The 25,528-nt window shown below is 38.8% G+C and overlaps 1 protein-coding gene across 1 annotated transcript in view; it reads left to right on the forward strand.

Annotated features, from left to right (window-relative positions):
- LOC135222493 (uncharacterized) overlaps nucleotides 1–25,528 on the forward strand; it is a 162,005-nt gene that overhangs the window by 37,297 nt on the left and 99,180 nt on the right. The window contains exons 7-9 of the mRNA XM_064260576.1: nucleotides 5,451–5,716; nucleotides 10,822–12,346; nucleotides 12,966–13,174. Of these exons, the coding sequence (XP_064116646.1) occupies nucleotides 5,451–5,716; nucleotides 10,822–12,346; nucleotides 12,966–13,174 (2,000 nt within the window). The remainder of the gene's footprint in view (nucleotides 1–5,450; nucleotides 5,717–10,821; nucleotides 12,347–12,965; nucleotides 13,175–25,528) is intronic.

A 25,528-nucleotide genomic window follows, 5' to 3' on the forward strand; every position in this document is an offset into this window, starting at 1 on the left:
TTATTGCAAATGGAGTGTTATCTATTTGTTTTTTTATATCAGCATTTTGAGGAATTTACTGTTTTCCATCTGTTTCTAACTGGCAAGAGCTAAGGTTATCAACCCCATTTATTTTATTATATATGTCTATTTTCACAGCTAACTGGCACCTTAAAATTTGTACAGGTTGTTGGGGTCAAATTTGCACACCGGATATAACTTTTGGGGGGAATGTGTTAACCCTCTTACGCCGACTGGACGTATTTTATGTCGACTTACAAAAGTTTTTTTTTAAATTCGCGGAAAAATACTTATAGGCCTGCCAGCCTAAAACTTTTGAATCACGCGCCTTGGGGGATGCTGGGAGTTCACGGATCAAGGTGTTGTTTTGTTTACAATCGTTACGCAGGCGCGCAAGCGCGAATTTCTTTCTTGCCACTCTTAAAAGTATCTGTGACACATCTCGGAAATTATTTCGTCACTTTGACATAATTTTTGTACCATTGTAAATTAGCCGTTCATGAAGTATTATATATGAAAATGTGCGCATTTTTATGTAGAATACAACAATAAAATACTCATGATTGTAGCTTTTATCGGTTTTGAGATACTTTCATATAAATAACGATAATTTCCAAAAATTCAAACTTCCGTCCAACTTTGACTCTACCGAAATGGTCGAAAAACGCAATTGTAAGCTAAAACGCTTATATTCTAGTAATATTCAATCATTTACCTTAATTTTGCAACTAATTGGAAGTCTCTAGCACAATATTTTGATTTATGGTGAATTTATGAAAAAACTTTTTCCTTACGTCCGCGCGGTAACTCTTCCGAAAAAAATCATACATGCGATTGTGGTAATGTTTGCACCATTTTAAAATCAGCCGTTAAATAAAGTTTTATATATGGAAATGTGTGCAATTTCATGCACAATACAACTAAAAACAACCCATGGTTGTAGCTTTTATCAGTTTTGAGATATTTTCATATAAATAACGATAATTGCCAAAATTTCAACCTTTGGTCGACTTTGACTCTACCGAAATGGTTGAAAAACGCAATTGTAAGCTAAAACGCTTATATTCTAGTAATATTCAAGCATTTACCTTCATTTTGCAACAAATTGGAAGTCTCTAGCACAATATTTCGATTTATGGTGAATTTATGGAAAAAATAAAATTTTCTTTACGTCCGCGCGGTAACTCTTCTGAAAAAATTATACGTGCGATTGTGGTAATGTTTGCACCATTTTAAATTAGCCGTTACATAAAGTTTTATATATGAAAATGTGCGCAATTTCATGTAGAATTCAACAAAAAATAATTGAAGGTTGTAGCTTTTCTCATTTTTGAAATATTTGCATATAAATCACGATAAATAGAAAAAAAACCACGTTCGGTCAACTTTGACTCTACCGAAATGGTCAAAAAACGCAATTGTAAGCTAAAACTCTTACAGTCTAGTAATATTCAGTCATTTATCTTCATCTTGAAACAAATTCGAAGTCTCTAGCAAAATATTTAGATTTATGGTGAATTTAAAAAAAAATCTTTCCTTCCCTCAGCGCGCGGATTCTCCGCCACAAATCTCCTAAATACGTACGTCCCATTCTCGGAATATTTGCTCCGTTTCATATTAGGCATGTCATAGAGTTTTATATATGAAAATGTGTGCAATTTCATGTAGAATAAAACGAAAAATATTTGAAGGTTGTAGCTTTTCTTATTTCTGAAATAATTGCATATAAAAAACATCTATATAAAAAAATTTGACATTCGGTCAACTTTAACTCGTCAGATATGGTCGAAAGCTGCAATTGTAAGCTAATACTCTTACAGTATAGTAATATTCAATCATTTGTCTTCATTTTGAAAGAAATTGTAAGTCTCTAGGACAATATTTAGATTTATGGTGTATTTTTGAAAAAAATATTTTTTTACGTCCGCGCGTTACGAATTCATGCATTATTTTGTGATATATATCTGTGTTGCTTTTATCGTTTTACAATGTGTTATATACCAAAATGATCGCAATTTAGTGTACATTACAACGAAAAAAATAACTTGTTATCTTTAACCGTTTTGCGCACAGCGCGATTTGAATACAATTATATATGAAATTTCGTTTTTGCGCTATCATATATCGCATTATTTATATATGATAATGATAATTTTTTTCATTTCTGATGGTTTCATACTAAACTTCAGGCAATGAAAAAAAAAGGAGCCAAAAATGAACTCTTAATCTTGAAAACTAAGCGCGCTGTGATTTTTTGAAAAAAATATTTTTTCCGCTTCCGCGCTCACTCCGAAACCCCTCCGGCACACGGGAGACTTTTTTTATTTACTGCTCCGGCGTAAGAGGGTTAATTGAGACAAGAAATCTTGGAAAGCTTTAGCTACTTGCACTAACAAATTTCAGAGAGAGAAGAAGAGAAAAGCTTCTAGGGCTAAAGCTAAAGGTTTAGTCAGTCAGGATTTGTCAACTGGAAACTTACACTTGGCTCCTTGTGAACCTTCCTCATCATCTGTTCAACCCAGTCCTAATCTTGGCTCTCTTACACCCGTACCTGACGCTTTTGCCAACCTCGAAGCATGAGTTGATAAAAAATTTTCAATCATGGTTCAAGCAGTGGAGAAATTAGGAGCTTCTGTTAACCCTGATGGGCAAGGTAAGTGGTGACGTGAGTGCTAGTGTTGTGGAGGGGGTGGCTGTTCGTTCCTGATTCCCTGATTCTCCTAGGCAAAGGTCCTTGTCAAACTTCCCAGAACCTGGGAGGAGGCATACTGGTAGCCCAGGGGAAGTCAGTCGCCCCCTTAGGCCATTCTGTTGACAATTCCCAGGTCCCGACAGATCACTATTGGAAAGGTGTATTTAAGGAAGTGCATCTTTCCTCTAGTTCATCCAGTTCTGGGGGAGTACCAAGCACCCATTAATGCCTGGGCATCCTTTGGTGCCCGAGCATGGTTGTTTCCCAAGTCCCCAAGAATCCATTAGTGCCTGAGCCTCCATTAGCACCCTAGCCTTCATTGGTGCCCAAGCATCCAATAGCGCCCAAGCCTCCATCAGCGCTTGAGCCTACACGAGTGGCTGAGTGCCCCAGGGCACAACTGGATCAGTATGAAGTTTGTCAACCATCGCCAACGATTACGTCTTCGGTTTGACCGACAGTATCGCAAGTTATGGCTGTTTCTGATCCTTCGTTGACAGCCAATCAAAATAAGTTGGACAGTATCTTGGGGGTTTGTGCAGTCTTCGGTACCTCCTGTCCAACCTGAAGCAAGCTTGTAGCTGAGTTCATATACCGAAGAAGAAGACAATGAATCGTCGCTGACAAATCACTACTTTACTACTTTGTAGCGAATTTTTCAGATTCTTTCATACCAGTGACCCCCACCTCGCCAGAGCCTTCCTACATGTGAGACAATCAGGGAGATTCATCCAAGTTGCCTAAGTTAGTGCTTTCCTTTCCGGCGCGGAAGGTGTTGAAAGAGATTAACCTTTGCCTTGAGAAGAGAGAACAAGGCAAAGTTAACTTTTAATATTTGTCCTCGTCTTTCCACCAGAAAACATTTATGTTATGAGATCGGAGAAGCTCCCACTTTGGGGGTATCTGCCTCTGCCCAGGGAGACTTTTCTGGACTTATTGACTCTGCAAGATCTTGTTCACCTAGGAAACTTGAACCTCTTAGGTGGGATCTTACTCTGATACTTAGTAGTCACACTCAAGCTCCATTTGAGCCCGTGTCTATCGTCTTACAGGGAACTAACTTTGAAAACAGTTTTCCTTCTGACCTTGGCTTCCTCGAAAATAGTTGGAGAACTCCGTGGTCAGGATTATGACATAAACACACAATTTGTGGTCAAGACCCAATATTCCCTCAGTTCACAGTGACAGATTTGCCTCATTTTCCCTTCTCCTTCCATAATGGAATTTGTCACCAGTGACCTTCAAGAGTTAGTGCTTTGCCTCATGAAAGCACTGCATTGCTATCTCAAAAGGATTCATCACTTAAAGCCTAGGTGTCATGGAATTTTTGTTCACATGAGCAAGGCTAAGAAGTAGATGTCCAAGAATACCTTTTCATTCAGCTGCGTGAGGTGACTAGGCAGCCTACTCGTCATCGTAAAGTTCTGTCATCAATGCTGTGCATACAGAAGCACATGACATCAGAGGACTAAGTTCCTCCATGACTTTTAAGAAGAACTTGTCCGTTCATTGAATTTTTAATGTTGGTTTCCAGGCTTCATCAGACCACTTCCACTTTTTTCTACCTGAAGGATATTATCCACAGGTCCTTGGACACTTTTCTCTCTCTCTCTCTCTCTCTCTCTCTCTCTCTCTTCTCTCTCTCTCTCTCTCTCTCTCTCTCTCTTAGAAATTTGCTTCTCAATAGCTTCAAATCCTCTCACCAGCAAGGGGAGTGAGGAGTGGTGACAAACCCATTTTATGAATCTGGACATATTACATTGTATTTAAACCCTGTGGACTGAGTGTTAGATATCCACATATCTAACATCTTAGAGGCTTAGGTCCTTTTCATTAGAATCTTCTTTTCTAAGGAGAATGATCAGGTGTGCCAAACCTCATTCCAAGTGTGAGTCTATCCTAATGTTAAGACCCAAGGTTTGTTTCACGTATGAACAAGGGAAAAAGTTTTAATTGTATTTTTCATAGCTACCAAACCTGAGGTCTTAACATTAACTAACCACCTCTAGCCACCTTTTTAAAATCTTATCCTGAGTTGGAAGAAAAACTAAATACGTCACTTGGTTCGAATCTAGTCTCTGACTAGCTTTCACCTCATCTACATATTGGATGCCAGATGCCACTGAATCCTTGCATTTACAGCTTTTGATTGTTTTTAACTGGTTTCCAGCTGATGCCAGAAGATTTATCCTGATATTAAGACCTCATGTTTGTGAGCTATGAAAAATAAAAATTTTTTTTTAAAAATTTGTCATTTTCTGCTCATAGACAACAGGATAAACTGAGTGTCGTTTTGAAGTCTCAACAGTCTTAAGTGCTAGGGAATGGCTAAAAATTTAGGCTTCCTACAAATAAAACGGTGAAAATTGATGAAAGCAATGAAATGAATTAGGAAAAAATAACAGCATATTGAATTAGTTCACACAGAGATGTTCCTTAGAAGAGCAGCAGCATGTTTTTCCACTTGAGCAACATAGAATAATGAGGAGGGAAGTGAGCATCATACGCAAGTATTGTCATACTTACTCAGAAGTTCCAGTTTTGGATATTACAGTTTGAAAGGATTAATGGAATATATGATAATGGTTTTGTATGAAAAACCATGTTTGGTATTAAGAAAACATTTTGTTTGTACTATTCCGGTGGAATACTAAACTGGAACTGGAGTACTTTTCCAAATTACTTTAAATTTTATTTGAAGCAAGTTCTGGTTTATTTGTGTTATTTATTTTGTACTTATCATGCTTTTGTATTTTAGGTTAGGGGGCACTTCTACACATTCCGATACCAGGCTCCACAGAATAACCAGAAGCCAAGTAGAAGCCAAGGATTCCTGTACAGAGAAGCGCAGAGAAGAAACACAGGCAGTTGGAACTGAGAAAGCCAACAGTCAGGCAGATGGAGCCAAAGATGTGAGAAAAGAGAAGGGAAACCCCAAAGTAACCAGATCTCTCAGGCTACTTAGGCAACATCCTGATGGCAAGAAGGTCTATGTCAAGAAGGTGGTGAAAATCAACAACAAAGGTAAAGTAAACTTGTCATGCACTACAGTCACTTTACAAAGTATTGCATCAGTTGTCTTAATGTCTCAGACAATAGGTTTATGTGGAAGTATTCCGCAAGCTGTATCTGGCAACTTTTGCCTGGCCGTGCACGCAGGCTCATGATGTGCTATGGTGACAGACGAAGTTTTTGTTAATTGGCCACAGATTGCCCTAGAGCAAGATCCTTTTCCTGCACACAACTGGCTAAGTCTAAAACAAAAAACCACCAAGTCACTTGCTAATGTGTAATATGGCAGGTGAGCAAAATAACATTGTTTAAAGGAAATTGAAATTACTTTCATTCTTTCGTAACTCGGCCTAACCATTTTTTTAGGTCTGAAGAGGGTTTTGTTTTGGCACGCAAAATTGTAGGCCTTTACGTATGTTTTGCTTATACAGCATTAAAAGCAAAACTATTTATTATATTGTGTTTATTTATCATCAAGATATTTAAAAAAAAATTAAAATAAAATTTTGGTTAGGCCTAATGGGCCTTGCCTGGTTTGTGAAAGGCAGAGAATCCTATAATGTGCAGTATGATTTTGTTTATAGGTATTTGCATGGTATTCTATTTTTATAACCAATAGTGATAGCAAAAAGAATTTGCTCATTTTTTCACACTAAAAACCATGCTCCTGATGCCATCTATTAACAAAAAATAACAATCTAGTTCACAAGAAACATAACCTTGTCCTATAGGAATTAAGTTTCTAGACATTAATTTATGCTAAATAGAAGCAAGAAAATCGCTCTGAATTGAGTTAAATGCAGCGAAAAAACTTTCCTCAATCAATCAACTGATTTTTCCAACCCAAAACAAGATTGCAACAGCACCATCTAGTAACGAAAAAAGTAACTAAATCGAGTTTTACAACAAGATTATTTTAAATCGCATTTTGACTTTAAAACACTTCATATAACAAAACATAGCCTTGTCCCATATAAATAGAGTTTCTAGAGATTGATTTACAGTAAATAGAAGCATCAGCTGATTTTTCCAAACCAAAACATGATTGGTTTGTTTATATTTTACAATACAATAGTAATATTATAAGACTACATACAGTATTATTGGATAGGGTGAAGTAAAGGATAACTTTTTAAAAGAGCCCAGGAAAAGATGCATATTCGTTGTGTTTGTATTTATGAGGCGGTCTCAGCACTTGAGCTAAGCCACCGATAACCGGACAATGGTGCTATAAATCCTATGGAGGGTAAAACCCAGTCATGAATATACAGGCGGCCCTCGGTTAGCGGCAGGGGTTCCGTTCCTGGCCACCGACGCCAAGCGATTTTCGACGCTGAGCGATTTTAAAGCCTACGGCCGCCGCACACCTTCTTTCGAAACTCTAGACCAGTCAAAGGCGCTGTAATCCCACAACGGCGCAATAAGTAAAATTATATTTATGCAGTATAGTACTATAGAATTTACTGTACAGTACATGTGGGTGTCTAGAGTATGTAAAGATATAATAAAGTTTATACAGTGTACAGATAGCTGTAGTGTTCAGGTTACGATCATTAGTCTTATGATAGTTCGATTTTATGAGATCAATTTACAATGGTCTAACTTTATCCATCTTCTAGTTACATAAGTTCAATAACAGCAAAAGAGAATGATGAAAGTATGGTGTTAACGATATACTCGTTGCGTGAACGTGTACAGCCATGAACAACCGAACGAGAAACTACTTTTTTTTTTTTTCTAAGTACAACCGAACTGGATAACATCTGTTTGGCTTGTATTTCGATCATCGTACTACAGTGCAACATTACCGTATTTGTTATAAATGGCGTTATGTATAGAATAGAACTGAGATATCTTAATGTAATAACTTTATTCGCTATAGATCAGAGATCAATATAGATTAAAGATCAATCGAGAAATATACCGTTAAATTTAAACCTAGTTATAACTGAAGCTGAGAAAACTGTTCAAGCTGCTAATGACTATTATCGTACATCGGCAACAAGGATAAAACTGCAGTAAACGTCTGCCATCACACACAACTGTAGATAAAATTGGGATAAAATCATTTTAATCAAAACTACTGTGCTTGAAAGAACACATTTTACTGTTGGTTTCACGCCGATATAAGATAAATAACGTAAAGTTCGTATTACGATGATATAAAGGATTACGTATTGCGAACGGAATCACGTAATTTTTACGCAATAACATGCCGCCAAACGTAATCTGTTAACGAAAAAAATAGTAGTTCACATTCACAACGAGACATATTCAATAAATATTTCCACCTAAAAACAAGCTGTATATGGAAAAATAACTTTGTCTCATATAAGTCAAGTATATAGATATCCGTTTATGCTAACTAGAAGCAAGAGTATTCGCTCAGAATTGCGTTATGGTGAAACAGAATCGTATTCATCAGCTGATTTCAAACCACAACATTGGCCGCTCAGCGGAATACGGGCTTAAGTTTGCCGTAGTATTTTAAAATACAATAATATGAGAATACATACAATATTCTTGGATACAGTGAAATAATGTATAACTTTTTAAAGGATTTATGGAAAAGATGCGTAATTAATAAAAACTAACACAATGCATTTTTCGGAACTGACGGACAAGAACGAAACATGAAAAACCATCCCCTTACAACGTGGAGCTAGTTACAAAGGCTGCCTTAATTTGTATCTTATTTCTGTACAAAAATGAAAATACCTTTACGCAATATATTTTCATACACATTTTAAACATAAAAGCATAAACATTTGAAAAATCGACACATCGATCGCTAAATTTGCACTTTTTTTTTTTTTTTTTTTTTTTTAACGATATTTTCGGAAGAGCGGCAGACGGCGGCATACAAGAACGAACTTGAAAAAAACATCGTAGTCGATAACTTGAAGGGGAGTTTCAAAAGCTGCCTTTTTATCATATTTCTGCACAGAAATAAAAATACCCTATTCGTAGTACATTTTCATACACATTTTAAACATAAAAGCATAAACATTTATAAAATCGACACATCGATCGCTAATTTGCACTTTTTTTAAATCGATATTTTCAGAAGAGCGGCAGGCGGCGGCTTACAAGAAAGAACATGAAAAAACATCGTATTTGATAACGTGAAGGGCTATTTCAAAAGCTGCCTTTGTATCATATTTCTGTACAGAAATAAAAATGCCTTTCACGTAATACATTTTCATACACATTTTAAACAAAAGCATGAACATTTATGAATCGACACATCGTAGTCGATAACTTGAAGCGGAGTTTCAAAAGCTGCCTTTTTATCATATTTCTGCATAGAAATAAAAATACCCTATTCGTAGTACATTTTCATATACATTTTAAACATAAAAGCATAAACATTTATAAAATCGACACATCGATCGCTAATTTGCACTTTTTTTAAATCGATATTTTCGGAAGAGCGGCAGGCGGCGGCTTACAAGAAAGAACATGAAAAAACATCGTATTTGATAACGTGAAGGGCAGTTTCAAAAGCTGCCTTTGTATCATATTTCTGTACAGAAATAATAATGCCTTTCACGTAATACATTTTCATACACATTTTAAACAAAAGCATGAACATTTATGAATCGACACATCCATAGCTAAATTTGCACTTATGTAACTCGATATTTTCGGCATAGAACAGCGTCAGAGACATATATTTTACCCTAATACCTACGTAATAACTCTCCATAAAATTTGTGAATATAATTTGCATAACCTTTATGGTCTGAACGGCATTTCTACATATGTATGAACTCGTTAGACAACGGCGCTAGCGGCGCTGTTAACTGAAATTTGTGCCGTAAAGATACCTTTAAAATGCCTTATTTTTTTAATGAATATTTTTGACGACCGCCGTAAAACCGATTCGCCGTTGAGTGATTGCGCCGTTAACCGCGGGCCGCCTGTATTGAACAAGCGCCGTAAAACTGAAATGCCAGTAACTGATACCAACAGTAACCAAGGGCTGATTGTAGTGTGTTATAGTATATTGTAGTATTGACCAATAATAAATATGAATGGATAGATTATGTAGTATTGACCAATAATAAATATGAATGGATAAGATTAATGTAGTCTGCTTTCAAAGATACGTAGTCAAATTTAATTTGAGTTAACGAAAAGCTAAGTCTTTGTTAAGTCTGGAACCAAAAAGCAAGAAGCCAAATACAGTTTTGATAAGTAAAATGATGGTAAGCACAATGCATTGAAACATGGGCCAGAAACATTCATTTATCATATAGCTGTCTAGTATTTATTCTTGTGTATACACACCACAGTTTTGCATTTACCATGCATTCATATCTAGTGATGAACATTCGCAGTTTTGCATTTATCATGCATTCATATCCAGTGAGGAACATTCACATTAGAATAACAATAAAAAGCATAGAATACAGTTGATACAGAAGAAAATGGCAATGAAAAGTAGATTACAGTTAGTACAGAGGCTAGTAATATCCATTGTTAATATTGCCACCAAGAACTGTGTACAGTTGAAACTATATACAGTATGTATTGTACCATGTACATACATATATGCAGATGCCACTATTTCTTTGGTTTGATACTCCTATGTATGATTGTCACTTCACTGGGGTTTCCAAATGTTAGGAGTATTCATATTAAAATGATAAATTCAGTGTAGATATTTACTGTACCATTATATGCCTAGCAGTGCAATTGCTTTGTTTTAATATGACTGCTTTTTCCTGTTAACTGATTAAGACCTCAAGCATTTATGTTTTTGTGATGTTGGGCGTGGACATTGAGCAACACACGTCTGTAGAGATAGGCCATATCTGGATACATATTAGGTATTTTAACCAAACCTCAGTCAAACACTTGATTCTCATAGGGCTGGCCAATCTACCACTTAGTTGCCATGCTCATTTTATCTAAATGTCCAAACTTCATCTAGTAGCAAATGTTCTGAAATGTATCAGCTAGGGAAATAGTTTCTGAATATTCTCTAGTTTCAACTAAAGCCAGGATTAAATTCTTGAAGAATTGCATTTTATTCAGTAATTTTAAATATTACTATTTAAGAAAAATCTTAATGAGGATGAAAATTACTTTATCTATTTTTTCCTGTACAGGAAAATCGTCAAAGGAGTTAAACAGTTCTTCAAAATCATTGTCATTATCTGAACCCCCTGTCAATGAAGAACCTGTTCCAATGGCTCGACGGTTAAGAAAAAAATCCTCTACACCGGCTGGTTCTGGCCTAGAAAGCAGTGGTACCACATCTTCACCGGGTTCACGGAATTCAGGTCCTGGGGCTCCAAGTAGTAGTATGAAAGTGAATTCAGAACCAAAAGGAGATTCAAAAGTTTTGGAAGGCAGTGAAAAAGTTATGCAGAAATCAGTACAAAAGAAGTTGAATGATGTGAACGGTAATCAGAGGAAAGCAGACATGCCTTGCAACACTATATCTGAAAGTTCACATGTTAATGATGATCCTCAGTCACCTAATGATAAGATATGTTCTGAATTAGAAGAATGTCAGAAATCATCAGAAACTTTTTCTTCAGTGGCTGAAAAGAATTCAGAAAAGAGCACTGTTATTGATGTGGTGTTAGAGCCAAAGGAACAGTGCACTGACATTGAGGACAAGAGTTCTTCTGTAGTTTTACAAAGTAAAATGTTAGATGATGAGGTATTGTTACCTGTGGGCCAAAAAGACACTGAAATTTCATCAAAAGCAGAATCGTCACCATCACAAGCAGTTAATGCTGACATTACTGTAGTAAATGATGGATTGAGTAAGTCACCTGAAGGAGCTGTTGAAAGTACAAAAGATATAGCAGCAGCAAGTACTTTAGTTAATGAAGAGGTTCAGAAAGAATCTGTCAAGGAAGGGTCCTTAATTGATAGTGATTCATGTGCAGAAACCAATCAAGAGGAATCGAAGCCTGAACAGGTATCCCTTAACGAAGAGAAATCTCTTCAGGAAGAACAAGAAAAACACACGTCACAGACCGAGTTATCTTGTGTTGCGCATGATAAACCCACTGTCACTCCGGAAGAATCCATAATAACTGGTGCTGAGATGGCTATAATTCAAGAAAAGCCAGAGACAGATTCTGAGAATCCTGAGCATGCAGCCAGTGAGGAGAGTTGTCCTGAAAAGAAGTCTGGAATACCAGAAGAACCTTGTGGCTTGGGATCTTCAACTTCTATGGATGAAAATGATAAAGAATTGACATCAGAAATTGTCAAGGATGAACATGTTAACAGAGAGATAACAGAAAATGGTGATACCTTAAAACCAGTGTCAGTATTATCAAGTAGTAGTAACCACCAGTCTATTAATAACAATGTAATCGAGAATTCCTCTGTAGTTCAGTCAGAAAATATACTATCTGTAGATTCAGAAGAAAATAGTACAATTGAATCAACAAAGGTGCCCCTCAGATCTTCAGAAGAGTCAGGTGTGAAGTCCTCAGATGCAAGCAGACAGGCAACATCCACTAAGTCTTCCCAGAAGAAATCTTCTGTAACGGAAGCAGCCAGCCCTAATACAAACAAGAAAGTAATTGGAATCAGAGAGACTAGAAAAGTCAAGGAAAATATGGCAGCACAGAACCAGAATGATTCAAATACTACTGAAGAAGAAATGAAGTAAGTTGGAATTTATGTATTCAGTTTTTTTTTGGCTAGTCATTTTTTAAGGGCAAGAAAAATAAAAAAAATTAGTATATTACTGTTCCTTGTTCCATTTCATCAAAGGTTAATGAGGCTGGAAGTCGTTATTTTCTTGGGTAAAAAATTTATGCAAAACCTTTGTATTGTTATACATATACATACATATCAGTTTTACCTGGTGTTATCCAAGTTTTATATTAACAAATGATCCTGAAAATTACAAATAAAATTATTGCCCTTTTTGTTGTAAATATATCAGTAGTGCAGGCAGTCCCCAGTTATTGGCCGTCTCGGTTAATGGCGATCCGGTTTTATGGTGCTTGTCTAGTGCTATAGAATTTGCAAGTTATGGCGCCATAACTGGCCGAGTTTCGGTTATCGGCACCGTAAGGTGCTGATAATAGTTATGGAACCTTAACATGCCTAACAGAGGCACCATTAACTGATTATCAGCGCCATAAATTGCAGAGTTTCGGTTAATGGCGTTGTTCACTTATCAGCACCCAGCCGAGAATGGAACCCCCGCTGTTAACCGGAGACTGCCTGTACTGTGTTTGTTTTTCTTGGTTTTATGTTTTCTTATCCTTTCCCCCAGCAGTGAAACTGGCATTCGCACAAGGCCAAGCAGACGTACTAAGGAAGCCGCTACCGTTTACCTGGAGCTGATTGGCCGTAAATTAGCCAAAGAATCCAAACCTAAAGTCGGCATGCATGGAGATGATTATGGGGATGATGAAGAGGACGATGACGATGATGCAGTTTCCATTAGCAGTATTATGGATCTGAAAGACCTTGCCAAAACTAGTAGGTGTTGTTCGGAAAGTTTTCTCACTAAAATTAGTTTTAAATATGGTTACAGTATAACATAAATCTCATAATTACGAGCATGAAATAGCTTTTCATTATGATTTTGATGGTTTGCATACTAAAAGTTAGAGAGAGAAAAATTACATAGTAAATATGTGTAAATGGGAATTGATTAAAGGATGTCAAGTTCATAGCCTGATACAAACCAGATGCTACACATACTTTGACTAGGCACATTTCTTAAATGAACCTTACCTCTCCATTATATAGCTTTTACTTCTATGCCAGTGGTAGTTCGACAGTTCAAAACAAAAAACGAGAAAATTGTGTTTTCTATGAATATCCATTTTTTATCCATCTACTTCTCCCATCCCGACCTGGAGCCTGATAGGTACAAACACTTGTAACAGGTCACTCTTCTTCTGTCACCAGTTACAATAGGAGGTGACACATTGTTAAACGTATTAGGTTTTCTATTTGTCTGTTTTTGGATGTTCTATTTTATTTTTAATATCTGTTTGGTAAGAACTTGGTATGTAAGAGTTGGCGTAGTAGGCATTGCAGTATTCCAGTCTTATTGAACCTCATGATATATTTATGACTGACGGAAGGGTTATGATTGGATAACTGATGTAAATTGTAATTTAACAAAATCATTTGGAAATGTATCACAAGCAGAGAGTTTGTTAGATTGTAGATACAATTAAAGATGACAGGTCTTGTGAGATTGTATTAAAGGGATGTGTTTTGTCTGCATCCCTTGTTACTGAATGGTTGGGTCCTCTGCTGCTTTTCTTAAATCTGTTATTTCAATAAGCTTTCCATCAGTTCAGGACATTAGATTTGATAGTATGGAGTAATTTTTTGTTCTCTTGATGTAAGTTTTCTGTGTATCCTTCCAAGAATCTCATTAAGTTCTGGTTTTTTCCTCACATCGGAGGAAGGGGCAACGTCCCAGCTTTAAGTTGCCCTGTCCTTGGCATGCCCTAATTTGGAGTAATGGAACTGGGACATATCAGAAAGCGGTGTGGATACATACCCGTCGTCTCCTTCTTCTGTTCAGTCTGGTTTCTGCAGCTCCAGTTTCTATATTTACAGTGCCAGTTCTGATGTCAGCAGTGTGAAGTCCATTTTAGTGGCACCAAGTCCAGCGTTAGTGGCACCAGTTCCATCGTTGTTAGCGCCAAGTCTGGCGTTAGCAGTGCCAAAGCTGGCATTAGCGACACCAGTTCTGGTACCAGAATTCATTCTCCGATGGAATTGTTTTGGAAAAAATTAAGAGTCGCCCAATGATTATTTTCCCCATTTTAAGTTTACTGTATATGTACATACATATACGTAATGTGTAGGTTTACATGTAGTATATATTTGGGTAGCAGAGAGATTACTGTAGCTTTCTGAACTGTTTAGGTTTTCCTTATTACATCAATATTTTTTTCATTCATTTCCATAACTTACTACATTTGAATTTTGCAGCCTTTTGCATCTTGCTAGAGCCAATGGGTACTCAATGTCTTTAGGTATTGATTCTCTGTAAGGCAAAATAGGAGGATATTTTGAAAGACATAAGACCCATACTTTGCTTTATGTTTCCACAAGACATCATCCATGGCAACCTTGACAATGAAGAGTGCAGAGAATTAATCGTAAATAGCCTTAATTGCAGGTTAGGAGAGAGGGAAATGAAAATTACAAGAGTTTGAAGAAAAGGAAGAGTAGTGGAAAGTCACTTCTCTCTTTGGAATGTCTGGTTTGGGACTATTTTTGAGCAGATAAAGTTGTAATGTATTGCAATTAGAAGTCAGGAATTTTAAGACAATGCTCAACAATCACTTGAAGATGAAGGTCGATACTTGAGGAAAACTCCTTTCTCTGTGTGCTGAAGACTTAAGAAATGTGGGTTTTGAATATGAGATAGAAAGGTCACCATCTTGCTCAACTGATAAGTTAGAAATGTACCAAAGTGTCCTCAGCGCATTCAAGTTATCTGTAGAGCATATATGTTAAGGGGGCCAGCTGGCTAATGCCATTTTTGAAGGACAGGACTTTAGACATTCATTCCACTTAATAAGGTGACTCTGGACATCGCCAAACTGCATATGATTTTTGCCTCTGACCTTCAGTTTTGTGATACCTGTGCGATTTATCCTGAAAATAACTATTTTTCAAATTCTGTCTCCTCCCTTAATACTCCATATTAAGACCTGGGATTACTACCATATACAGTGGTACCTCGACATACGAAAGTCTCAACTTATGAAAAATTCAAGTTACAAAAGCAAATAGAAAGATTTTTTTGGCTCTACATACGAAAATAGTTCAGGTTACGAAAGGTTGTTGTAGTAAAGTCCCGAGATTTGCACAGACCACCGATAACAATTTTAAAACTCGCGCCCTGCCAACTGGGGTGACTCACCACCATCCTCCCGCTCTCCCATTGGTTCCTGATGCTAGTCACCGCCATAAGATCCTGCTCTTTTATTGGTCAGCATCTCTCCCATCGTACATCTACGAAGCAGCATCATTTGTTTATGCACGCAAAATTCATTCGTTCTATACGATTTTGTTTATTAACGTAAATCGTTAGTGATTTCATTGTAGTACTAATTTATCGTGTTGTGTGAGAACTTTAGTACATACGTATACTACATAACTTAATTACGTACAGTATATACGTAGTCATGGGTCCCAAGAAAGTTGCTGAAGTTCACGGAAAGAAGAGGATGCTTTCTTTGGAGACAAAGTTGGAGATTATTAAAAAATATGAAGCTGGCATGCAGTTGAGTGTGATCACTAAGGAATACGGCCGAAATCCGTCGACGATAGGCACCATCCTTAAGCAGAAGGAAGCCATCAAAGCAGCTACACCTTCCAAGGGCGTGACTATTTTGTCTAGCAAGAGGAGCTACGTGCACAACGAGATGGAAAGGCTGCTTCTTGTCTGGATAAAAGACAGAGAAATCGCTGGCGATACGATAACCGAGATGGCAATCTGCCACAGGGCCATCGCTATTTTCGGCGATTTGATTGCCCAGGCCAAAGACGATGGAGGAGAAGGGACATCGATGCCAACCCCAAGACTTCAAGGTTTCTCATGGTTAGTTTGAAAAATTCCGGAAACGGACTAGCATCCATTCGGTGGTGCGGCATGGGGAGGCGGCCAGCTTGGACATGAAAACGGCCGAAGCCTTTATTAAGACGTTCAACGAGATGACGATCAAGGAAGGCCACAGTTCTCAGCAAGTCTTCAATTGTGATGGGACTGGCCTTTTTTGGAAAAAAATGCCTCGTCGGACGTACATCACGGAGGAAGAGAAGAAGCCACCCAGGCATAAGCCTATGATAGACAGGCTTACGCTCGCACTTTGTTCGAACACCAGTAAGGATTGCAAGGTGAAGCCCCTACTTGTGTATCTTTCAGACTCCTCAAGCCTTCAGGGCCCACAAAGTGCTAAAGGAGAAGCTTCCAGTGATGTGGAGGGCTAATGCAAAAGCTTGGGTAACAAGACTTTTGTTCACGGAGTTAGTAAATCTGTGTTTCGGCCCAACAGTGAAGAAATTCTTGGAAGAGAAGTGCCTCCCTCTGAAATGTCTGCTGTTGTTGGACAATGCCCCTGCTCACCCTCCTGGCCTCGAGGAAGATATCCTAGCAGAGTATTCTTTTATCAAGGTTCTTTATCTTCTGCTTAACACCACCCCTCTCCTCTAGCCCATGGACCAGCAAGTGATATCGAACTTCAAGAAGCTGTATACGAAACATCTTTTCAAGAGATGTTTTGACATCACCGATACCACAAACCTCACCTTGCGTGAATTTTGGAAGAAGCATTTCGATTTTGTGACATGCATCCAACTCATCGATCAAGTTTGGCAGGAGGTTTCGAGGTGAACCTTGAATTCTTTGTGGTGGAAACTCTGGCCTGATGCCGTATCTTCCCTAGACTTTGAGGGATTCGACGTGGGTGAAGCTGGTGCTGCAGATTCAGAAACAGTTGACGATCCTGAAACAGTTTCGTAACCAGGTCTTGACAAGATCGTTGCACTCTGCAAGTCCATGGGGCTGGCTGTCGACGAGGACGACATCAATGACCTTCTCGAGGAGCACCAAGAGGAGCTTATGAGAGATGACCTGAAGGAGTTGGAGGCCGTTCGACATAACTTCGTTCAAGAAGAGTTCTCTAGCAGCGGCGAGTAGGAGGAGGACGGCCCTATGACAATGGCAGAAATTAAGGATGCTCTCGCTGCTTTTCATAAGGGGCAATCTTTTGTAGAAAAGACACCCTGAAAAGGCTTACACAGGTCGTATGCTTGTGCAGTTCGATGACGTTTGCCAGAGTTGTTTCAGGAACATTGTGAAAAGTAGGCAGAAGCAATCTTCCGTGGATAGTTATTTTTTAAAGAGGCCTTTAGTAGGAGTAAGCAAAAAGGGAGGTCCAATTGATACTTCGAAAAAACAGAAAGTTGAAAGTGGTGAAAAAAATGAAATTTTGAAAAAAAAAAAAAAAAAAAAAAAAACGTAAAGTATAAAAAAGTAAAAAATGTAAAAATAAAAAAAAATTTGATTTTACATTTTTTTGTAAAGTTAAGTGTTACAGTTTTGTTAATGTGTTTCGTAAAGTTTAGTCTTAATGTTTCCTGACATTTTTTAATGTGTTTCGTAAAGTTAAGTGTACGCACTAACAAGTTTTCTGCGGTTTGTCCTCCTTCTCTGTCGCCACTTTCGGAGATAGCCTCACTCTAAAGGTAAGGTTCCACATTTTACTACTTATGTACGTACAGTATTTCTTGTATACCATGTACACTAATATACTTTATTTATCGGTACTATGTAGTACATATTAGTAGTACGTATTAAGTTAGGTATTGAATGGTCCAAATTGTTGTATTTCATTGTTTATTGGTCAATTTAGCTTTATTATTAAATTTACTGGGGTGTTTTTTTGTAGGGCTTGGTACAAATTAGGCAATTTACATGTAAAATGCGGTTCAAGATACGAAAAGCTTAGGTTACGAAGGCCGCCTAGGAACGGATTAATTTCGTATGTCGAGGTACCACTGTATAGACGTGATGTAGACCTCTGATCAAATGTAGAGGTTTTTTTTTTACTAAAAGTAATTTTTTCCTAGATCTGAATTTATTCATTATGGTAGAAAAATAAACCCTATAAATCAGGAAGAAATTGTAAGAAAAAATGATATAAAAATTGAAAAAAAGGCTTCATTTGATTGTTCTATAATGTCTTTCTAAGTTATATACCAAATTTCAATGCTATAGCTTTAAAACCAAGGGAATAGATAGAATTTGAAGGTCAATAAGTATAGTTTTGCAATATGGGCATTCAAAGTTTTTCTTTGTATTTTTATAAAGACAGTGTTAATAAGTCATGATTATTATGAATTTTATATTCCTTTTTGGGTATTAATAAACCAAAACTATGTTATTTATCATAATTCAATCATAAATGAAGATCCCTTTGCTCTAAGATCGTGGCCTGGGGCACTAGGTCAGGCAAACAGGGCGCTCCTTCTTATGCAACTCTCTCTCTCTCTCTCTCTCTCTCTCTCTCTCCGATATTATGATTTTCTGAAATGTTATTCGAGCGAATTTTCTTTTTCTGTATCTAGTGAGATGTTTTGCTTGTCTTTTCCTTTTCGGCATGATGAAAACCTTGCCGAAACAATGAAAAACAGATGTAAAAGCAAGCGAATTTCAGAGGTGAAACTCAAACGTGTACTCTCTTTCATGTTTCTACTCACACTGAAGGGCGTAAGCTCACTCTTCCCGTCTTATGACTCATGGAATGGAATCTCTACAGATGCCATTGCTCACAATTTGTTTATTAATAATTATCAAAATTTACGAAAACAGAAGAAATACTGCATTTTCTTGGATCAATTTTTTGGCTTATTGAGTTACTTTTACTAATTACCCTGCAACTATGAAAGGAAGAGGAATTTTGACAAAATATTTTTTATATGCATTCTCCATTGCCATATGAGGCTCCGTGAATTTTTTAATGATTTTGAATTTTTCTCCCTATATTGGCTGGCCGGCGCCCTTAGTGCTGTATGAAACTCAATGTGCTGCAGTATGAAATTCTCAGCCACAACCAGGCAGTGCTCAGTTGCTCCCCAGATGCGGTTATGTGGCTAACCTTAACCTTAAATAGAATAAAAACTACTAAGGTTAGACGGCTGCAATTTGGTATGTTTGATGATTGGAGGGTGGATGATCAACATACCAATTTATAGCCCTCTAGCTTCAGTAGTCTTTAAGATCGAGTGTGGACAGAAAATGTGCAGATGGATGGACCTTTTTTAATCCATCTCTATAGTTTTCTTTTAAAGAAAACTGGAAAAACTTTGCTTACTTTCCTGATCAGTCCCAACTAGTACACATCAAAAGACTTACTAGGAATACCTTGTAGATAGGACCTGCAAAGGGCGTTCTGACAATACCAAGTGCTTACTCTAAAGTTGACAAAGATGTTTGAGATTTAGAGACCAGAATGGATTGAAGTAAATGGAACATCATCACACAGAAAGCAAGGTGTAAAGGTTGGAAGGGCAGCTTCACACAGTTCTGTTGAATGGAAGAGTGACACATTGTAGGAAGACTTGTGTGTGCTGTGGGTATACGCAGTGTGGTCTTTGTCTCTTATGATTAATTGGACTTATTAGGAAAAAATTTAATTTGAGGGATGGGAAATTCTGCCTGATTATTTCAGTTAAGAAGCTTGACTTATTAAGGATAGTAAAATGAGCTTGCTTGGAGGATAGCACCAGAATACTTTACAAGGCTATGCCTCAGGTTTTGTTAGTCATGGCCTCAGCAGATACCCAATGATCCTATGATTTGAATCTTGGAATATCTATTTGTTTTTTTGTAGATACTGGATTGCTTTAGCAGGAAAAACATTTAAAATATAATAGTTTTAGTTGTTATTTTTTTACACGTGACTTACCAAGCACTTATAATTAGCTGTAAGCTTTCCTAACTACGGCATTCAAAAATTCAAAATTTGCGGTGGCGCTGCCATCGTTTGTGTAGGTGTACAGGACCTGCCCACTTTCAGGAATGAAAGGTACTGATTGCCGACGCCATCTTTTGTTTTTCTGCGAGCCCCAGGGTAACAGCGGTAGTTTTTGGCAGTTCTTGTCGTTTTTTGGTGTACATATTATTCCATACTTTTGTGATGTATTCATGTTGTGGTGGTACATATTATTCCATACTTTTGTGATGTATTCATTTGTTTTTGGTGGTATTTTGCTTATTTACCCTTGGACTGCACATCATTATGTTGGATTCCAGTGCTTCAAGCATTAGGTATTGTTCTGAGGGGTGTAAGACCAGACTTACCAAATTTTCTTATGACTCCCTTACTAAATGTGTTCAGTGTAGGGGCCAGGCTTGTTCAATAGAATTAACTTGTCCAGAATGTAAGGATTGGGAAGAGGGCAAATAGAAGGCTTTGAAAGTGCATTTAGATAAGCTTAACAGGGATAGGAAAAGGAAGGCAGCTCCTAGAGCTGAAATGAAGGTTTCTGAAGAGGTTACGTTTCTTCTCTTCATCCTGTAATGTCTCCAATCCTTACTCCTACTCCTTTGCCTAATACTCCGAATCCAGGCTACCATACTTCTAACCCTGATACTGTAGCCAGTTAGAGTCAAAGTTTGACAAGAAATTTTAGTATCACGCAATGTGATAAAGGAATTAGGAGGTTTCTCTTTCAGATCTTTCATAGAGAAATCGTCTCTCAGTGCTCCTAATGTGATTGAAGTGCATAATGTCAGTGCAGTACCTAGTGTTAGAGTAGTGCTTTCTGAATAGGTGGCTGTGCATCTCACTGGTGCTCCTAGACAAAGGTCCCTGTCCTGCTCCCCCTGCACCAAGGAGAAGGCAAGCAGAGGTCCAAGGGAGGCCATTGGGGTATGCCCACGAGTAGTCTCCCCCTCCATCAAGCCTGGTGATTGACCCCAGGTGTCGACAGAGCGCCATTGGAAAGGTGTTTTCTTCAGTCCCAACCATCTGTCATCAGACTCGAAAGACTTGTTTCCAGACAGGAAGTGGCAGCGACGACGTTTATCAGTATCTTATCCTTTAAAGAGGTGTGTGGCACCTGCTGATGCTTCTCCTTCCCCTATGAAGAAGCACAGGGAAGTTAGCACCAGCCCACAGCCTTTATGAAGTTTCGAGACTTTCCATGGACAAGTCAGTTTGTATCCCAAGACTTGAGATAGTCCCAAGTCTCTCTCTGGTCTGGATCACTCTATGAGGTCTTACTATTTTTGGAGTTTCTCGTAAGCACCCGGCTCATTCTCCCAAGTGCCCGCTCCTGTTCATATGACTGCCTCGTCTGTACACTCATTGCCTGCAGCCATTGTTCAGGCCCCCGTTTCTGGCTGCCAAGCATCCATTTCTGGCTGTCAAGCACCTGCTTCCGACTTCCAAGTGCCCGCTTCTTTCGTTCAAGCACCAGTAGATGTTTTGGTACCCGCATCTGTTATTTTGGCACCAGTGGATGGATGCCAGGAATTAGGTGGAGAGCACATGTCTACTTCTGCTGCTTCTGCACATGAAACCCTTTTTTAGCCCTTATCAAGTAGTAGCCAAAGGACTTGATGGATTTTCTTATAAAGAAACCTTCGGAGACTCCTGCTAAGGATGATGCCTCATCTGAGGAGGAGGAAGCAGACCAGGATTTAGCTCCTTACTCAGCCTATTCGTCTTTGCTAGAGTTTTTCCTATTGAACTGCTCTGACTTCTTTGAGCCTGCATCTCCCGCTTCTCCAGCATCAACTTTCCTTATTGGGAAAAAGCTGTCTGATAGTTTAGGCCTTCCCAAGCTAGTTTTGTCATTGTCCTCTAAGAAGGTGCTTTGGGAGGTGGATGAGTGGCTTGCTAACAAGGGAGAGCAAGGGAAGCCCCTTTTGATTTTCCTCCTTCCAAGCTGATTAAGAAGAGACATAAATTCTACGCTACAGTAGAAACTCCTTCCCTGGGAGTTTCTGCCTCCTCCCAGGGAGAACTTTTGCCTTAGTGGATGGCTGGAGACATTCACCTTTTTCGTCAGTCAAGATGTATTTTACTTCTTCGAAGATGGACCATCTGGTGAAGAACTTATTCAAGATGTTAAAAGTAATGAGTTTTCTTGATTGGTCCATGGGACCGTTAGCTAGAAAGATCAAGGACTGCCTGACTCTGCAGAGGAATTTTTGTTGGACTGGCTTGGAGACTTGAAATGTGCTGACAAGGTGGGAAGGGATGGGTCTGACGAGTGCACCTCCCTCTTCTCTGTGGGTGTCTTGAAAAAGATGGAGCTTTGGTGGTTGTTTGCATTGTAAGGAGTGACTTGGCATTGATATTTGCTCCCCTGGTTAAGTCCCATCTTTATCCTCTGCCCACGGTAATTTATATCTTGTCGGATTTGCAGAAGAAATCCACGACTGACTTGTCAAAATCTACTAAAAGACTGAAGGACTCTGTCTCGACTGCAGCAAGACCTTCTCCTTTACAGCCGCAGCTTTTTTGGGTAGGAAAAGGTAAATTGCAACCCAGACTTAGAACTGACTTGCGACCTATCTATAAGTCCAGCAAGAAACACCAACCAATACAACCCCTAAGTAGTGATTCGTCAGTCCTCTTTGCCCAGTTGGTGCCAGACTCCTTTTGTTTTGGGAGAAATGGAGCTACAGAAGGGCGGAACCCTGGGTTATCCAGATATTGAAAGAGGGTTACTCAGTCCTTTCTTAGAGAAGCCTCTGCTATCATCTTTACCTATAGCATTAATAACATACTCTCAAGGGTCCAAAAGGTTTTTGGCCCTCTCTCAGGAGGCGGAAGCTCTCTCAAGAGGGGAGCAATAGAAGAAGTTTTAAATTACACATCAGAAGGGTTTACAACTGGCCCTTTGTAGTCCCCAAGTCATTGTTGGGGGGGGGGACTGATCATAATTGGATGGTCACTCTTGACATGGAAGACCCTTACTTCCACATCCAATTCACCCAGATTCCAAGAAGTTTCTTCGTTTTGTCTTCCGAAACAAGGTGTATCAATTTCAGGCCCTCTGTTTCGGTCTGTAAGAGGCCCCTCAAGTTTTTATGAGAGTTCTTGCTTCTCTCGGGAAATGTGTCCCTCTATCTCAACGGTAGGCTTCTCCAGTCTCCTTCAGAGACAGAGTGCAGAGTAATTAAAGAAACTCACTACTGACTCAAGAATTGGGAATTGTTATCAATGAGAAGAGATCACAATTAGTTCCCACTTAGAGGATTCTATATTTGGACATGATTCTGGACTCTCAGACTTCTTTGGTTTTTCTCTCACCCAGAAGAATAGACTCACACCTGCAGCAGTATAATGGTTGAGCCTGCTGGGGACTCTGGCCTCGTAGAGTTTAATAAGGCTCAGGAGACTTCACATGAGGCCTCTTTAATTTTATCTAAAAGTGTCATGGTGCAGGAAAATGCAGCTGGACTCTGTTTTCCCCATTTCTCCGGTGAAAAAAAAGACCTGAAGTGGTGGTTGTCTGCAGAAAAACTTAAGGAAGGGAAGTCCCTTTGACCTCTGAACCCCAACCTCAGATTTTACTCAGACCGTTTGGATTGGGGGTGGGGTGCCCTTCTGGGAGGCAGGAAAGTGTCAGGACTGTGGTCGACAGATCAAAAAGTTCTTCATATAAATGTGAAGGAATTACATGTGGTATTGGGGAGGATATGCAGTCAATACGACACCTCTGACGACGTATATGCAGACAATACGACACCTCTGACATACATCCGCAAGCAAGGAGGAACTCACTACTTCACTCTATATCAGACAGCAAAGGACCTGCTTCTCTGGGCAGAATGGAACTAAGTAACCTTCCTTACTCAGATTGTTCAGGGAAGGATGGACGTCCTTGCGGACGAACTATGCCGAAGAAATCAGGTCCTACTGATGGAGTGGATGTTGAACTCTCAAGTCTGCGATGCCCTGTGGAGACTTTGGGTGAAACCATTGGTGGATCTGTTCGCAACAATGTAAAATCACCGCCTGCCCGGATTCTGCTTTCTATTCCCAGACCCTCTTGGAATGTTGTTAGACTGGTCGAGACTGGATATGTATGCGTTCCCTCCATTTGCAATGATCAAGGAGGTGATCAACAAGTATGCAACTCACAAAAATGTCTCCATGACGCTACAGCTCCATTCTGGCCAAGGAAGGAGTGACTCCTGCCACAAAGCAGTCACTACTCAGACAGCCACACTTCAACAGATTCTACAAAGGGTTGTCTGCTCTACCTCTGAGAGGCTTCAGATTGTCAGAAAGTTTGTCAGAGCAAAAGGCTTTTCAAAACAAACTTCAGAAGCCATTGCTGAATGTAGACGAGCTTCTGCTAACAAGCTCTGCCAGTCAAAGTGGAAGGTGTTTAGGAGCTGGTGTAGAAGAAATAACGTCACTTCTTTCGAGACCTCTGTAATGCAGGTCGCAGATTTTTTGCTCTTAATGAAAAACTCGAGGAAGTTATCTCTTTCGACCATAAAGGGGTACAGTGTTCTCCGGTATTTGCGGGGAATGCATACCACACACACACACACACACCACAAATACCTAGAATGCGCAAACAGTTGAAACCCCAGTAAAAACACTTGAAACTGCCCGTTTTAATAGTAAAAACCCAAGAAAAATGTTTATACCTTTTATTTTAATAGTTTTATCCCAAACGATGCATTTTATGATGAAATTGAAAAAAAACAAAAAAAAACAAGAAATTGTAGATATTTCTCATGTGAAAAATACTGCGAATAGGCAAATTTTTCACGAATAATTGGGGTATATGTTCCAGAGAGAAATCTGCAGATATGTGAGTCCAAGAATCCAGTGCATGAATACGGGGGGTTCACTATAAAGATTGATATTGAGTTCAGTTTTTAGGCACAGAGGCCTTGATCTTCATTTAGACCAGACATATCCAGCCTCATTAAATCCTTTGAGACATGCAAACTGAAGAACCCTGGTATGGTTTCTTGGAATCTCGATGTAGTACTGAAGTGGCTTTCGGGTCCAACCTTTGAGCCCCTTTGTTCAGCGTCTTTGAAAGTCATCATCGGAAAGACGCTCTTTTTGGTGGCTTTAGCAACTGCAAAACGGGTAAGTGAGTTGCAAGCAATTAACAGGGAAATAGATTTCTCCCAGGGAGATGCTGTCTGTTCTCTTTCTCTGGGTCTCCTCACAAAGAATGAAGACATTTCCAGACCTTGGCCTTGCTCATTCACCATAGAGCTTATTGGACATACTTAACCCTGAGAAAGAAGAAAGGCTTCAATGTCCAATCAGAGCTCTTTGATACTATCTTCAAAGAACAGAAATG

This window comes from Macrobrachium nipponense, chromosome 3, assembly GCF_015104395.2.
Source record: "Macrobrachium nipponense isolate FS-2020 chromosome 3, ASM1510439v2, whole genome shotgun sequence".
NCBI lineage: Eukaryota > Metazoa > Arthropoda > Malacostraca > Decapoda > Palaemonidae > Macrobrachium > Macrobrachium nipponense.